The sequence below is a fragment of the Epinephelus lanceolatus genome, chromosome 16, assembly GCF_041903045.1.
Source record: "Epinephelus lanceolatus isolate andai-2023 chromosome 16, ASM4190304v1, whole genome shotgun sequence".
Classification (NCBI taxonomy): Eukaryota; Metazoa; Chordata; class Actinopteri; order Perciformes; family Serranidae; genus Epinephelus; species Epinephelus lanceolatus.
In genome coordinates, this window is record NC_135749.1 from 12,480,420 (window position 1) to 12,495,852 (window position 15,433).

At 42.6% G+C, this 15,433-nt stretch overlaps 1 protein-coding gene across 25 annotated transcripts in view; it reads right to left on the reverse strand.

Annotated features, from left to right (window-relative positions):
* Positions 1–15,433, reverse strand: part of adgrb2 (adhesion G protein-coupled receptor B2) — a 285,233-nt gene that overhangs the window by 61,788 nt on the left and 208,012 nt on the right. For all 25 annotated transcript variants that reach the window (XM_078175978.1, XM_078175975.1, XM_078175962.1 and 22 more), the window contains one exon: positions 11,350–11,476. In XM_078175978.1, the coding sequence (XP_078032104.1) occupies positions 11,350–11,476 (127 nt within the window). The remainder of the gene's footprint in view (positions 1–11,349; positions 11,477–15,433) is intronic.

Consider the following 15,433-nt stretch of genomic DNA (forward strand, 5'->3'; position numbering starts at 1 on the left):
TTAATTGCTCCTGCTGATTACATGCAATTAAGTCTGTTAGATGGAGCTGGATAATAACACATAATTACACTAATCTGAAAGTTCCTATTTGTTCCAAGTGTCTTGACCAATTTGATGTCACCTATCCAACTTTTCCGAGCGTCACCTACAAACCTTCTAATTATAATTATAATTTCAATTTACTGGTACCCACTCTGAGACATGAGGACGTATTTAGGTAACCAAAACACTGTCGAGGTGGAGAATGCTGACTGGGAGCCTGCTGTGCACCTATTTACACCCATTGTATAATTTGGCATGCACAAGGGTAAAAGCACTAGACCATAGTGCATAATTAAGAGATTTAGGTCATGATGTACAGAGGACCTCGGCTTTGCCTCTCTCCTGAGGTGTGCCTTTGAAAGGATGAGGAACAGACAAATGAAGCTGTGTGGAGAGTGTGCACCCCGCCGTGTCCCAAATGGGCTTAATGTTTGGCCTGCTTTTAAGTTCTCAATCACACAATTTACCTCAATTTACCTCCTGGGGTGGCGAGCCTTCCCTTTCATCCCAAAGATTTATCACTGTACACTCATTCTGCACAAGGTGTCTTTCATAGCAAATAAAGTACATACTTGCACACAGAGGCATGTCCAGGCAGATGTGCCAAGTAATTGAAAGTCTGTGTTTAAGCTGCGTGAATGTTCGTGTGTTTCTATTCACGATGAGCCGAAGGCAGAGGAGGAAGGCAAGAGAGAGGACTTTAAGAGGAATAAAGAACGCAAACTGAAAAGAAGGAGTAGGAGAGAACTTCAGAGAGAGATGGAGTGGGAAGAGTTAAGGACAACTAAGAGAAAGCAAAGAGTAGGAGGCGGATGAAATAGATAGAGAGAAAAGAAAACGAGAGTCAAAGCGCCTCTTTTAGTGGTTTTCCCTGGCCCATCAAAGGAAGCCAATTTCTCCAGAGGAAAGTGGAATAGGCTGGAATACCAATACGGCGTGCACACACAAAGACATTGGGAGGAGAATGGAGGTGAAACATAATCAAAACCGCCTCATAAGAAAGAAGAGACCCACAAGAAAAAGAAAAAAAAGTGAACGAGGGGATATGACAGGCATCTGCTTCTGGAAAAAGGAAAGGCCTACGAGGAGAGTGGGAGACAACAGAGACTCGGTGCGTTTGATATTACGTCGAGAGGAAGGTCAAAGGATATGCAGGCATTTGTGTGGAGGTGGAGGATACATGGGGAATGACAAGAACACGCACTCACGCACCCCGATTGAATTTCCTTTTCTTCCTCTGTCTCTTTTAGTTTGTCTTAAATTAGCCGCCACCAGACAAGTAATAGAACTTACACTCTTACTTGTAATTTACTCAATATACATCCACAAATTGTCCCTCTGCTCTTCATTTTGTCAATTTGTCTAATAGTGTTTTCTTAATTGGTATGGTTGGGTTAAGTGTGCGTGATAAGATTAGGCGTCTAATTTCATAATGTGAAAGGATGCTACAAAGGAGGAAATGAGAAAAAAAAAGAGGAAACACCCACACAAACAGACACACGAATACAACACATCAGGCCCGGGGCTACAGTGTCACACAAATAAATGCCCTGCTCTAAATAGGTATAGTGATATTATGTGGATGGGGTTGTGTTTTGTGTGTGTGCAGTGTGTGTGTGAGATGAGAGAAAAGCACACACTGAGAGGGAGAGAGTACAGATTAGAAAGAGTGTGCTGAGGCTCTGCTGTATATGGCCAGGCTCCCCTGGGCAGCTTGGCTACCATGTGATGGAGAAGATAGCTATTTTCAGCTCAGGAAGTTTAACCTACTTATCTCCTCACACTGACACTCCTCCTCCCTCCACTCCTACCTTTCCTGCTACCAGCCTCCTCCTTCCCTTTCTCTCCTCTCTCTGTGACTCCCACTGTCCCCCCCACAATCCCCCTACCTTTACCACTTACTCACTTCTGAGCGGTGGGTCCCTCCAATTCTCCTCTTTCATTCCATGTCCATGTGTACCTCACTGACTATTTTTCATTAACTCTTCCAATCCCTTCCTAATTGAAAGAAGAATGTCCAGTGCTGAGATTACAGAATACCACACCTGTTTAAGGCAACTTGTATTGAGTGTATATCTCTGTATTATTATTACGAGTCTATTCATTTGGAAGACAGTCCTCCCCCCAAAAATGACACCATAGGTCGTTTGTTCAAGGAGCTAATTACTACCCATACTTTTGTTTAGTGTAGGCCGCGACCTCTCATGGCTGTAGTAGTTATGACGGGAGCAAAGAAGAAAGCTGTAGTAGAAAGAGCGATAAAGTCCAAGTTGGAAGGTGGCCGGAGTGGTTGGATGGGTCAAAAAACCCAGGACTTTTACCATGTCAAATTTAAATGCAACATTCTAAGTTGCGCACATACTTAACATCAAGTTATGTACTTAACCTAATGTCGTCACGTAACATTACATTGTCATTGCCCCCGCTAGGGGAGCTAAATTAGGAAACACTCCCGTAGGTCATATCAGGGGGTAGGAACAAACAGCATATGTGGTCGTTTGGATTGGAGAACGTGTTGCATGTGGCGTAGTGTATTTTTAGTGTGTCTCATATAGTCGTCACATATTAGCTGCTTTCTGTACATTGGTCCTTGAAAACTCCTTAGAAACATCCAAAAAAGGCAAAATAAGACTTTTGTCATTGCCTTTGAAATCAGCTTTTATGACTGTTACATATATTAATATGAAAGTTTGGTTTGTCGACTTAATACGACTTTGTAAAGGCTAGTGGGACTGTGGTCATGGTTTAAACAAGACTAAGGGCCTGTCCCAGTACCCCCCCTTAGCCCTACCCCTTGGCCCTGCCCCTACATTTGCGCGTTCCTGCAAGGGGTAGGGGTGTCCCAATTCCTTTTTGCGTGTAGGGGTAGGGGGCATAAGGAGGGGTAGTAGGTATGAAACTAGCCCTTCGGAGCGAGGGATTTCAGATGCTGACTTGCCAGCGAGGGGTAGATGTTGCCATGGCTATCACCGAGCAAGAGATGGGGAAAAAAAGTTCATACATAGCTAAAGTTACCGTTGTCAGGTTGCTTGTTAGCTAGCTCGCACTGTCATCTGTCCTGTTCTACAAAATTGTCAGATTTTTCACATTAGGATAACACGCCAGCTACTATAATAACTATGCTGCCTTGTAATGTTAGCTGGTTAGCTAGCAGAAGTCCCCTGTCATCTGTCGTTCACCAAACGAAGCATGATGAATACAGCAAACGCGATCAGTAGGATGAACTCAACCGGAGACTCCATTGTGGATGCTGGTTGGAAATGTAGATGGCTTGCAGCTTAAATAGTTACATATGTGTGAACGTAACCGACGCGGTGACGTAATGAGTGGTGTCAAAATTCCTAGGGAAAGATTTCAATCCCTACCCCTCGGTGCTTCATTTCGAGGGCCAAGGGGTAGTGGGCAAGGGCTAGGGGTAGGGGTAGGGCCAAGAGCTAAGGGGTAGTGGACAAGGGGGGGTATTGGGATTGGGCCTGAGTCTACAGCCATGCTAGCAGCTCTGTGGGGCACAGTTGCGCTTTGAGCTAGATGCTAATGAGGGCATACTGACATTCATAGTGTTTACCATGTCCACCATCCTAATTTAGCGTGTTAGCATGCTAACATTTGCTAATTAGCACTAGGCACCAAAGGAAAGCTAAGGCTGATGGGAACATCATAAGTTTTGAGAGAGAAAATCAATAGTTAAAGCTGCTATAATCAATATTTGTCAGTATGTATGTGAAAGGATTTGCTCGTCAAAAACAATACAGGCAAATATACCCTGACTTTGGAGTTCCTGTCAGCTCTACGGAGGCTTGCAGCTCATTGTTCTACAGCTGTTTTGCCTAATTCACCTTTCATCAGTGTTTATAGACAGAGCAAGCAGCTGTTTTTTTGAAGAAAAAATAATCTATAAACACATTGCATGCTTCATGTCCTGCACAAAACACTAGACAGACAAGGTTAGCAAGTAGCTAGTGGAGCATTTAGCCACTGAAGAAGCCCATACAGACAGAGGACAAATGAAAAGAGAACCCCGAATAAAAGAGTTGAGAAAAATATCAAATGCTGATACTTCCATTCACCAGGGCCACCAGGCCATCACTGAATCGCTTGACGGATATAAACATAATGTTAATATAATGCTCAGGACTTTACAGTCACCAGATCTCAACCCTGTTAAACACCTATGAGAATTTGGAGCAACATGAAAGACAATACTGTTATCTTCAAATCTATTTTTTGTACTATCTGTTGTACTCAAGTCTCTGTTGCAAAATAGATCTTCTTCTCAATGAGATTACTGATTAAATAAAGGCTGTATATATAAATGAGAGAATATCTTGTGATCAATGGTGTTCATCCCTCCAATAGATTTCCACAGACTTAGCAAGAAGTACTGAAGCTGTTCTGGAGGCTTGTGACAGCCCGACTCCATACTAAGACACTTCATGTTGGGTTTTCCTTTAATTTGCCACCCATCTGTGTTTCCCTAAGGAATTGATGGGGTGGAAAAAAACGGCTAAAAGTGAGTGAATATTGGACGTACATTCATCAGGTGGACAGAAACTCAGCTGCAGTTGATTGCTAATGTTGCTCCATATTGCCTGGTTGTGTAAATAAGCAACTATTAGCCAACGCGTTTGCCTGTCAACTTAAAAGGCTGTAACGCATGTAGCCTAATAAATTCTGTGTTTACAGCTGTATCTGCGGCCGCTAAGTGGCAAAAAAAAAATCAGTTGCTGCAGTCTCAGGCTCCGGATACTCTGTGAGACAGCTGTTTACATTTAGCACGTACATTTGTGTGCATTCATCATCGCTCACATGGTGAGGCACTTTTTGCAGAGTGTCTCATAGTCCCATGTAGGCGGTGAAAATGCTAATGGAATGCTAAATAATTCTCGACTAGATGGCATTTTCAAAATTCAGCTGTCATATGCTGCTTTTGTCACCACACAGGTACAGACATACAAACACACTCATACACACAAGCAGCACACTGTGCCTACTGCGGAGATGTAAAACTCTGCATCTTGCTAATCTAGTGTTCCTGCAATTCAGTTGCCTGTTTTGCTGTCATGGCACTAGGTAAATACTACCTGCGATATGCTTCAACTGAATCAATTCAGCAGAGCCTCGGGGTTCAACTTGACAGGCTCTGGCTTCAGTGGCCTCCAGACAAACCATAAGTCTGCTGTCAGTGTGTGACAACCTGGAGAGCTGACACAGTGACTTAAAATGTAAAGTCATCATATCAAGTGCTGGCCTTATCCAGTGTCCAAGCACCAAAAACAAGGCCTCTTGTGACGCGAAGTTCTAAATTAAAGCGTGGAGCGCCAAGATACACTTTCTCTTCTCAGCTACTGTCAAAACCATCTTGGCCAAATGGGAGATAGACTAAAACAGGCTCTTTTAGTTCACACAAATCTTATCAAAATATTAATTATAAGGTTACCAAAAGGGCATATTACCCTCTACTTTATGCTTTAGACAGAATTTGTATTACACAAAACAAGAAACAGAAGATCAGAGTCAAAATACATGCCCAAACTGTTCTTGACCCACTGTTTCTAATTCAGAAAGATGAAAAAATGCTATCGCAGCCAAAACAACACTTTCTACCGAGTTTTAAAAGATCTAATTACCAAGTAAATCTGTCACACCCACACTCAGCCATTATGCATCTTCAGCCAGAGAAACACCACTAAATCATCTCACCTGTTTACTCGCTCATCATCTCCCTTGTCACTAACCAACCTTCAATTAATGCGACGAGGGATCCAAAGATTCTAATGCAATTCCATGTAGGGTCTCCTCATAAATTTTCGCAACCCTCATCTTTTAATTACGGTTGACAAGTGTGATATATTTGCATAATGTAACCTTGTAGTACTGCTCCATCTAGGGCAGGCCTTGTTTTCTTTCTGAACACTGCCTCCAGTTGAGTTAAAAAGTTAAAATACGAGCTGCCGTCTTGTGGCGCCTCAATCATCCCTGTCGTCCCTCCACAGTCAAATCAGGCACTTTGGCCATTAATTCTTAATAATAGACTCAGCTGTGAGATATTTTCACTCTGATTAGGTGCCAGTGAGCGCTAATGACGGCGGAGGAAACAGACTCAAGTAGACCCAATCATTTCATGAGAATGATGGCCAAGAGTAGTTTGCCTGGCAGGTAAAAGAAGCTGTGAGAAATCCCTTCGAGCCGAGGCAGGGATCACTTCACGTATTGTTCTCGCTTTGGTGCAGTAATTGCCTTATAAATGAGTTATGGAAATACGGAAGGCACCCCCACCCTCTCATCCCAGCCAGTGTGTAGGTGTTTGTTTGTGTATTCATCCACACTGACTGCATCAAGGTCTCAGCTGCTGTTTGAACCACTGACCTTCTCGCTCGCATTTCTGGTTACCCGCTTAGGTAAGCACGAGCCATGAATCCCACTGCTATGAACCCAAGAGAGAGAGGCGCTTGGAAACTGTGATCAATTCCCGTGTCATCACAACTAGGACAGCGGCCTTATGTGCTGACAAAACCGAACCAAAGAGGTATAACTCACTTGATTAACTTGAGGCGCAAAATGTTAAACTGACTTTTATAAAGCCAATACCTCCTTCAACTCCAAATCCCATGATCCCTATGAGCACGGCGGAGGCAATGAGTCCAGACATATCCGTAGGGTTTGTGTTCCCACTGCAGTCATTTTGGGAATTAAGTGGCTTGGTTTATTGTATGGCTTCATGACCTCACTCAATCAACTCCTCTTTCTCCCTCTCTTGCCTATGTTTCCCAACCTCTGTCTTGTGTCTGATAGTGAGGGACTCTCTGTAGACGCACACACACACACAGCAAAATACACACTTACACACACACATGGAAATCTCAGAGGCTATAGAAAGTAAACAGGATTAACTGGCTATCCCTCGCTCCACTGTAAACGGCCTGTAATGGCAGCACTGCTTCTAAATCCCTCCATCTCTTTCTCTCCCCCTCCCTCCCTCCCTTTTCTATTAAACATGGAGGTTAATCCTCAACCCCCCCCTTGTCCCTAGCGTCGTGGCCCAGGATAAGCTGTCAGAGCTGGGCTGCTGATACTCAGCTCTGCTCCAACAGCCACACAGCCTGGACACAGCATACGAGAGTGTGTGTTTGAGTCTCTACGTGAGCATTTTTGTGCGTGCACGCCAACATGTGTGTGTGCAAGGGTGTGTAAACGTGCTAACATCCATACCTAGTGGTCTGTGTTTGCATGTCTGGATGTGACTGGGTTTTTTATGGGTTGCCAAATTCAATCTGTCTCTCCCGCCTCTTTTATAGAATCCAATCTCCGCTGGAATAAAAAGCTAACTCTGGAGGACCCTAAAGCAACAAAGTGCACTCAGCGCGAGCCCCAGCAGCTCCCGACTGAGAGCCACCGACACAAACGCACTGACCCATACCTCCCAGCCCTGAGTACCGGGTCTAATGGTGGAACCGGGGCGCTGAGTGATGAATCACTAATGACTAACACACTTCACAGATATCATGAATGTCAAAAAAGTCAATGTGTTTTCCCTCCTAGCCCTCTTTCACTCATCACAGCAGACCTGCTCACTGTGGAAAAAGCACAAAGTCAATAATGCTCAATTGGAAGAGGAGTCACAGGAACCAGAAATAGCGCCTGGAATGACCCGTTCAGCTTATAGGTCGCAGCCATCATGGTTTTCCATATAATGGGAATTAATGTTTTCCCAAGTTCTGTAAAAGGTTCCAGACCCCTGTGAAGTAATTCAAGCTTTGAGGGACAAAATAATGAATAACTGCAGTTATTCACCTGAAGGCCATCATCTTTCTGACCCTCTTTACACTTAATAAAAAAAAAAAAGGGGAGGGAATATCCAGGGGAAATAAAATAATAACTCATGCAATATGACATAGAGATCCCTAGACCACAGGTCCAGATTATCTAGATAAAAAGTATATTCAGCACCTTTAGCATAGGCAGGGCGTCTTAAATTTAAAGGTGCAAGCAGTGTCACCCTTTCAGCTGTGTTGCTGGTGACATAAGCAAGGCAAGGTGCAACATGCTTATTCTAATTTGGATGGATTAAATGACTTGATCCAAGTGAAAGTTCAAGGCAGCTGTCACTTGGAATGCTCCATCCAGTACCTTTGCTTTCCAGTAACACTCCCTGCTGTGTGACCTTTTGACATTGTTCGAGTACTTTCTGCTTCACACGGACTTGAAACACTCTAGCCTACTCCTTTTTTAAAGGTACACTGTGCAGGATTTTCCTAAAAAAACAATGTATAGATGCATACAAAAGCAATACCTCAATCCCAAATCCTCAATAATCATTTACGACCCACTAGGAGTGTGTGACGGTGTATTCATCTGCAGAGACCTTTCCCTCTGCCTGTGTTTCCTTCTTATTTTGCTATGTTGGGGAGGTTCCTCCACATAACTAGGTTGTAACCAGGTGCCAGACTGTAAGCAGCATACATCTAAGCAGAGGCTATGCCAATCATGGCCACAGTGCCAAAGTGTCCTTCTTTATTACATTTTAAAAGGAGTCAATCTCCTTTGAGCCCAATGTGTTGTGAGTCCTGGTGAAACAGAAGCGTCTACAACATTCTTTGGATCCAGCACCTGGACATGAAAGACGTACATGTTTTTTGCACACCGACCACTCAAGTATTATCAAAGACAGAGTGCTGAATAGAAAAAGCATATGGAGAAAGACCATCCCCGATCATCACAAAGAGACAGACTTGTAAAGTTGGAGGAGCTACCATATTTCTGGCACCCTTGGTCCTGAAAGGGAATTTCCCATTCATTTTCTCTGGACAATGTTAAGTCACTTACAGTTGGAGCACTTCCATGGCTTGGACGGGCATGAAACTCTTCCGAATAGAGACACAAGTTAAACATGTCTGGTTCTTTGATAAAACTGTACAAGCCAATGCACACAAACACCTAAGGTGACGTTAACAATGACTCCTAAAGTGCATTTTGGTGCAAAAAGTACAATTTCTAAGCTTTAAATTGCATCATGTGCACCTTTAACAGTGATGACACCACCTGCAGCTTCAATAAACACACTTTTGGAATCTGGCTAAATTTGGCAGCTGTGATTGCCAACTGCAAGGAAGAAGAGTTTTAAATTTGGGAAAGCTCCAAGTTCTGATGACTGGCTACTTCTCCACAGAAATGGCAGTCGAGGCTTAGGGGTGTTTTGAGCCAATCATGAAGCCCGAATAATGAAAAAGAAACTGAAATAATTAAAACCCATAACAAAAAAACAAAGGATTGTGATGTTACCTGGTTGACACCTGTGTTTCTTTGTTGAGGAAGATTTAAAATGAGGAAAACTACTTTCAGAACCAGCAGCTCCTCTCGAATCACAGCTAACACTCAAATGGCCCTTTGCTATTTTTACACATTGGGTCTAATTGTTTTTTTTTCCTTCACGTGGCTTTGCACCCTCCAACAGGTGAAAACTACAGAAAACTGTATAATGAATAGCTAATTGTAAGCAATGCAAAGAGACAGAGACATTTCACATTAAAATAAATCAATCAAATCAACCCATCCTGTTGTTTAAACAATCTAATTAATTAATTCCTTTACAGTAAATATAGACTACACTTCCAAACCCTGCATAAACAACTGCATTACCACTTGGTTAAACTCAATAAGCACGCAGTGAAGTTGGCAGCAACCTCACGCTACAAAGACAGAGTCTGTATAGCAGGTAAAAAAACTATCCTCATGCAGTTTAGAGTCCAGTCCACCTGACTTTGCAAAGTGTATTCGGAGCATGAGACGAAACAAAGACCCCATTTTCATCTTTGATGCAGAGTGTATGTAAGGACGAAGACATTTTTAACAGCAATGCAACAGCAGAGGGTAAATGCACAGCACCACTGAGTGCTATATGGAGGCAATGTTTTACGCTGAAAAGGTTACACAGGGATAGATGTCCACAGAAGTCCACAGCTCTTTATCTCAGCAACACTGGTTGTTAATGCATTATTACTTAGTGCGTCTCTGCCTCTCTCTTTTTCTTCTTCTTCCCCTCTCTCTTAGTTCTCCCTGCCAGCTGAGAGCCAGTCTGCCTTTTCTGTTTGGTCGAACATTTCCTTTTTAAAATCCTCCATTCCTCACAATCACTCTCCATTTCCGTGACACCTGGAGTTACCCCGCAGTGCTTACTGGGGATCTGCTTTGCTGGCTCCATTTTCTACACCGAACCATTAAGAGAGAGGAAATCACACAAAAAGCCCTCCCATAGATTAAAGTGTGTGACAACAAATTAAGGCAAACTCCATCTCCTTACACACCCTTATTATTTAATGTAATCACTATCCCCGTGGGCATTAGGTGCAAGCAAGCATGGAGACAAATTAACAGTCAAAGCTAAAGGGAACAGTTTGTGACCCCGGCAGTGAAAGAGCTGCAGCGTAAAGTGAGAACAACAACTGAAAGTGTTAACAAGGTGAAAAGAAGGATGAAGGAAGGAGGAAGAAAGGGAGAACTGATGAGAAGGCACAGCAGTGGAAAATATGGCTAAGAAGAGGCAAGTAAGTGGGTATAAATAATAGACAGGAAGGTGTGAAAAAATGGGGAGCTGATGTGGGGTGTGGGAAATTAATGAATAGGGGTTTGTTGGACGAAAAGACTGGCTAAGAGAGGAGGGTGAAATAAAAGCTGTCAGGTTTTTGGATGTCCATTAGCGCACAAACAGGAGAATGGGTCAATGTATCAGAACAGGCATTACCCCGGACTGCTAAAAAGCCTTCTTTAATCATGTCAAACACACGCTGCAAGCCACGTGAACTATTTATAGAAGTGCAGGTTTATGCGCTGCAGGCGAAATCGCACACAGACACAATAAAATCTCTTTCTCTCTCTTGACGCCTCCTTTCTTTCTCTCCCATCACATGGAAGTCCCTGACTGAACATCCTGACCTTTACCAAATTTGAGCTAAAAAAATAAAATAAAAAAAGTTGCATAGCGTGAGGAGTGACTGTCAATCAACGCATAATTAGACCAGCATGGAGACACTGATCAAAACAGCTTCTTATACTGTTATGATGTTAAACACTGATGGCACTGTTGAATCTGCACCCATCTTCTTCTTGTCAGCAGTGAATGGATATAAAGACAACTATATACAGACAATTAATGACAGTCTTAGCAGCCTGTTGTATTGCACAGTCATGTCTTCCTGTCAGGGATGCCATCTAAATCCATACTACAGTCAGCAGCTCACTGACCTGGCCCCTGGTGCCTTGTAAGCCCCCCAAGTCCCACAGAGTACATCAGGATACGCATAGGTGACTCACCGGGTCTTTAGCTTGCTGCGCTAACACGGCGTAGGTGGATATCCTGCTGCACAGGCATTTGGTGTGGACAGTGGTTGACGCGAGCGTTTGGCAGCCTTCTGTGCCCCAGTTTTCTGCGCCAGCTTCCCTGGAGGTGGGGGGGGGGGGGTGTAGGTGGGTGGCACAGGGGACAAACAGTGAGCGTGAGACAAACACACACAAAGAGCTGTCACATGACTAAACACGTTCGTAGGAAGTTCCACCTCAAGGAAGGGGCGAGGGAGGGACAGAAAGTTTCAGAGGGCAGATCATTAAGTTCACCCATTCAATCCATAGGTTTAATATGCAGTCATCACCACTCACGCACACTGACAGGCTCTTTTACCCTGCTGGCATTAGAAGCCAATGTCACCCCACTTGTTCTTAAATCCTCTCCGTGTTTAGCACCCTAAACACTCTCTTTGTCATCTTTGTTCTGTCTTTTCTTCTTTCTATCCCTTCGCCTTTTTCTTGGAAGAATACCTTAAGAGACTTGAGGCCTTGAGGACAAATGAAAAGGGTTGCATCAGCTCACAGTTAACAAAGACCAGTGCGGCTTAAACGGTGGATGGGGATTATTCAGCACTAAATGGTCAATTGCTTTGACACGCAACACGTTACTCGGGAGGAGAGTGCCCAGAATCTCATACAATAGAACCTTGTACACTTTATTACTCTCCATCTTTCACCTCTTTCTTTTATTTGCCCCTCCCCTCTCCACTTTGCTCTAAATGCCCTCAATAGAAGGTTGAGTGCCGAGGTCAATCAATAAGATACCAACTTATCTAATTACCCCGTCAGCTCACACTACACATTAACCTCATGTTTAACCCTGGATATACTTCTATTCTAGTTATCAGAGATGGATGGAAACATTGTGGGAGACATTAGAGCAGCTACAGATCAGGTGTCCTGTTGGGGTCAAGAATACTAGCTTCGTGTTTGATGGGCAAAGAGACAGCAAGGCACAATAAATAATAAGATTCTAGATTACTATTTTTCGTCAAAGCTAGATCAGTTTTGGGTATTTCAAATGAGTGTTGTCTTAAATTTGAGTGAACTATAATGAAGACGCTTTTACCTTTGATGGTTGATTTCAATGATATAGTAAAATATTACAGCTGTATTTTCAGAGGCTTTAAAAGTATACTGTAAATGAGTGTCAGTTACTGTTTGTGATGACACGTGCCAGCGAAAGAGAAAGTAAAAGCCAACCCCAGATTAACTCTCGTTTGGTGTTTTGCCTTGTTATATTTGCCTTTTTCTTCAGCGCTGTGTCTCTTGGATGTGTACTGCCTGCGCCTGGCACCTTGCTGCTACCTTTTAATGAAGCTCCAACCTCACCTGAGTGCTGTGGGGATACACACCCATTACCGTCCTGAACAAAGAAAATATGAGCATACAGACAGAGGGCAGAGTCTCTGCAGAAAAACACACCGTCAAACACACTTCCTGTGAGTCATAAGTGATGATTGAGAGGGATTACTTTTGAATGAGTTTATACAGTGTTTTTTAGGGAAATCCTGCATAGTAAAGATTTTACTGATTTTTAAAGAATGCAAAAAAGAAACCTTATACTCCTGAAAACAAAACAATTTCAGGCAGTTCTCATTCACTGTTTACACTTATGTCTACAAAAAGTAACGCACTAGAATTCCTGTACAACCCACATTATCATGAGCCAGGAGGGTTCGATCACATGGCCAATGTACTGCAGGCTGTCGGCCATGATATGAAGGGGGCAAAGTATGGAGTTGACATAGTATGAGGACTGATTTGTTTGGATTGGTCACACAAATACAGGACTTTAACCCAGGAGTCTGGGGTTGATGTCCCGATTTTAAGCTAAGTACGTAATGTGACATTACCCAATCATATTTCATTTCCTGAATCTAACCTTAGTGGTAAGGGTGCAAATTCGAGATATCATACAACATTTTCGCATAACTTTTGGTATGATATCACTCTAACGCTTGTATGAAGAAACATAAAACTACATGCAAATGTTTAAAACTGGTGTATGATGGGTCTCTCATCATAACCTCAATCGTTTAGGCATTTCAATAAGTATGGTGTTTGTGTAACCAGTGAGAAGTATAGTTTAGCAGCCCTGAAAAATGCTCATCTGACAAATATCTTTCAAAAGTCAAAGCTTTTTGTGGAGCAAAACGTCTCTTTGTCAGGACATATGGGTAGCAAAGAGGTACAACAACTTGGCCACAAGAGACCTAGATTCAATTTTAGGCAGGTGGGCCTTGGGAGAAACATTATTGGAAGCAACATAATAAGAAGCAACAGTGGAAACATGTCAGTGCTGCTGCATGACTGCATTAGCTTCTGGGAAAAGGGAAATCTAGCGAAGGTCACCTAAAAGTGTGCACAAGAAATGCACTCAAGACTTTGCCTAAGGTAATGAATACATATATGGTGAGTCTAGTGTAATGGAGGAGGAACATGGAAGGCTGCCAATAAACAGTTGGCAACAATAACGAATCATAGCTATGTCAGGGACTGCACATTTTGAAAGAAAAGCTAAGAAACCCAAAAAGTATCTAGTTTTGTTTCAAACAGATTATGTTTGTTCATCGTGTTCATTCCCTTATAAAGATTCGTACAGCAGAAAAGATGAAATGTTATCCTATTGCAGACAGTACAGTGTGCACTGTCCTTTCTCCACTAATGCTTTAGAGAAGAACTTAATTACCTCCTCTCGAGCTAATAGCAGTGAGAACCCTCCACAGCGGATGGAGGGAAAATGTAATAAAGTCTTGCCTATATAAGGACTTCTCTGTATAAGGATTTGCATAATATTTATGATCTTAAAATCACTTAATACACTGAAAATATATGGGCTTTGACGGGCAATATTCTACATCTGAGCACTGTTTGCATCTTGAGGGAAGGCTTTGGCGACAGTTTCACTTTATGAGAAATGATAAGCTGGCTTGTTGCTTTTTTGTATTTACAGTATCTTAAGGCACAATTTGGATGTCATTCTGCCTTTGGAGAAATAACTGACAGATAGTTTAACATCTTATGAAGAGATTTCAAGATACCTTTCCTCCTTGTTCGACCTAAAAATAGTAACACCTCCTCAAGTTGCCCTACTGTAGAGGCACTCACTTCTTCAACAGAGATACATATTATGTGTACCTGTAATATGAGGAGACCCAACAAGTTATAATGAAGTAAAGATCAGGACTCCAGTTTGAATTTTTAATGTCGCCACATGGACACTTCTGGCAAGACGCCCTTCTTTAGTGTGTATTCTGGCAATGGCAAACAGTATACACAGGTGTGACCCAACAATTGAAAGTATCATCATGACCATCAACACCATCACATTATGGTCATTTTCATTATTATCATAAAGTATCCAAGGAATTAGTCCCTAAACCCAGAAATGAGTTAGCATTTCAGCAGTCCTGGTTTCCTCGTCTTGAAGGCAATGGGTTTCTTGAATGGGTTTGTGGTTCACACAATATTAAGACATTTAAAACATTAAATACATCAGTTTATACCCCACTTGATTTTTTTTCAGCTTTTGTGTCTCCTAAAAAAGGCGGTGCTAACAAGTTGCTAAAAGAGACTACAGAACGTCAGCGTTAAGGTGCGGCTGTGGTGTAGTTCATTTATAGAATAACGTTAGCTTTACCTCTGGCGATTGCATTTAGGCTTCAAATATTTATGATGATTGATTTGTGATATTGGGCTTTATAAATAAAATTGATTGATTGATTGAAAATTGAAATATCGTGACAGTGGTGTTCATTTGTGGAGATTATCTTGCTGGACAAAACGTGTAAGTATCATAAACGTTTGCTTGCCACGGAGCTTATATTTTGCAATGAGCCAAAATCCAATGGAAAAATCACATAGGCTTTTTTACGAGGAAACCAGGGCGATGCTAATCTCTCAAGACAGATTCTGCAATTTACATTGTAGAATCTGTCGGCAGCCCTGTGTGAAAGACAACTACAGAGGCGGGGAGGGCGGGGCTTTGAGTTTGAACGATGCTGCGCTTTAGCCAATCACAATGGAGGGGGCGTGGCCGAGACATGCAGGT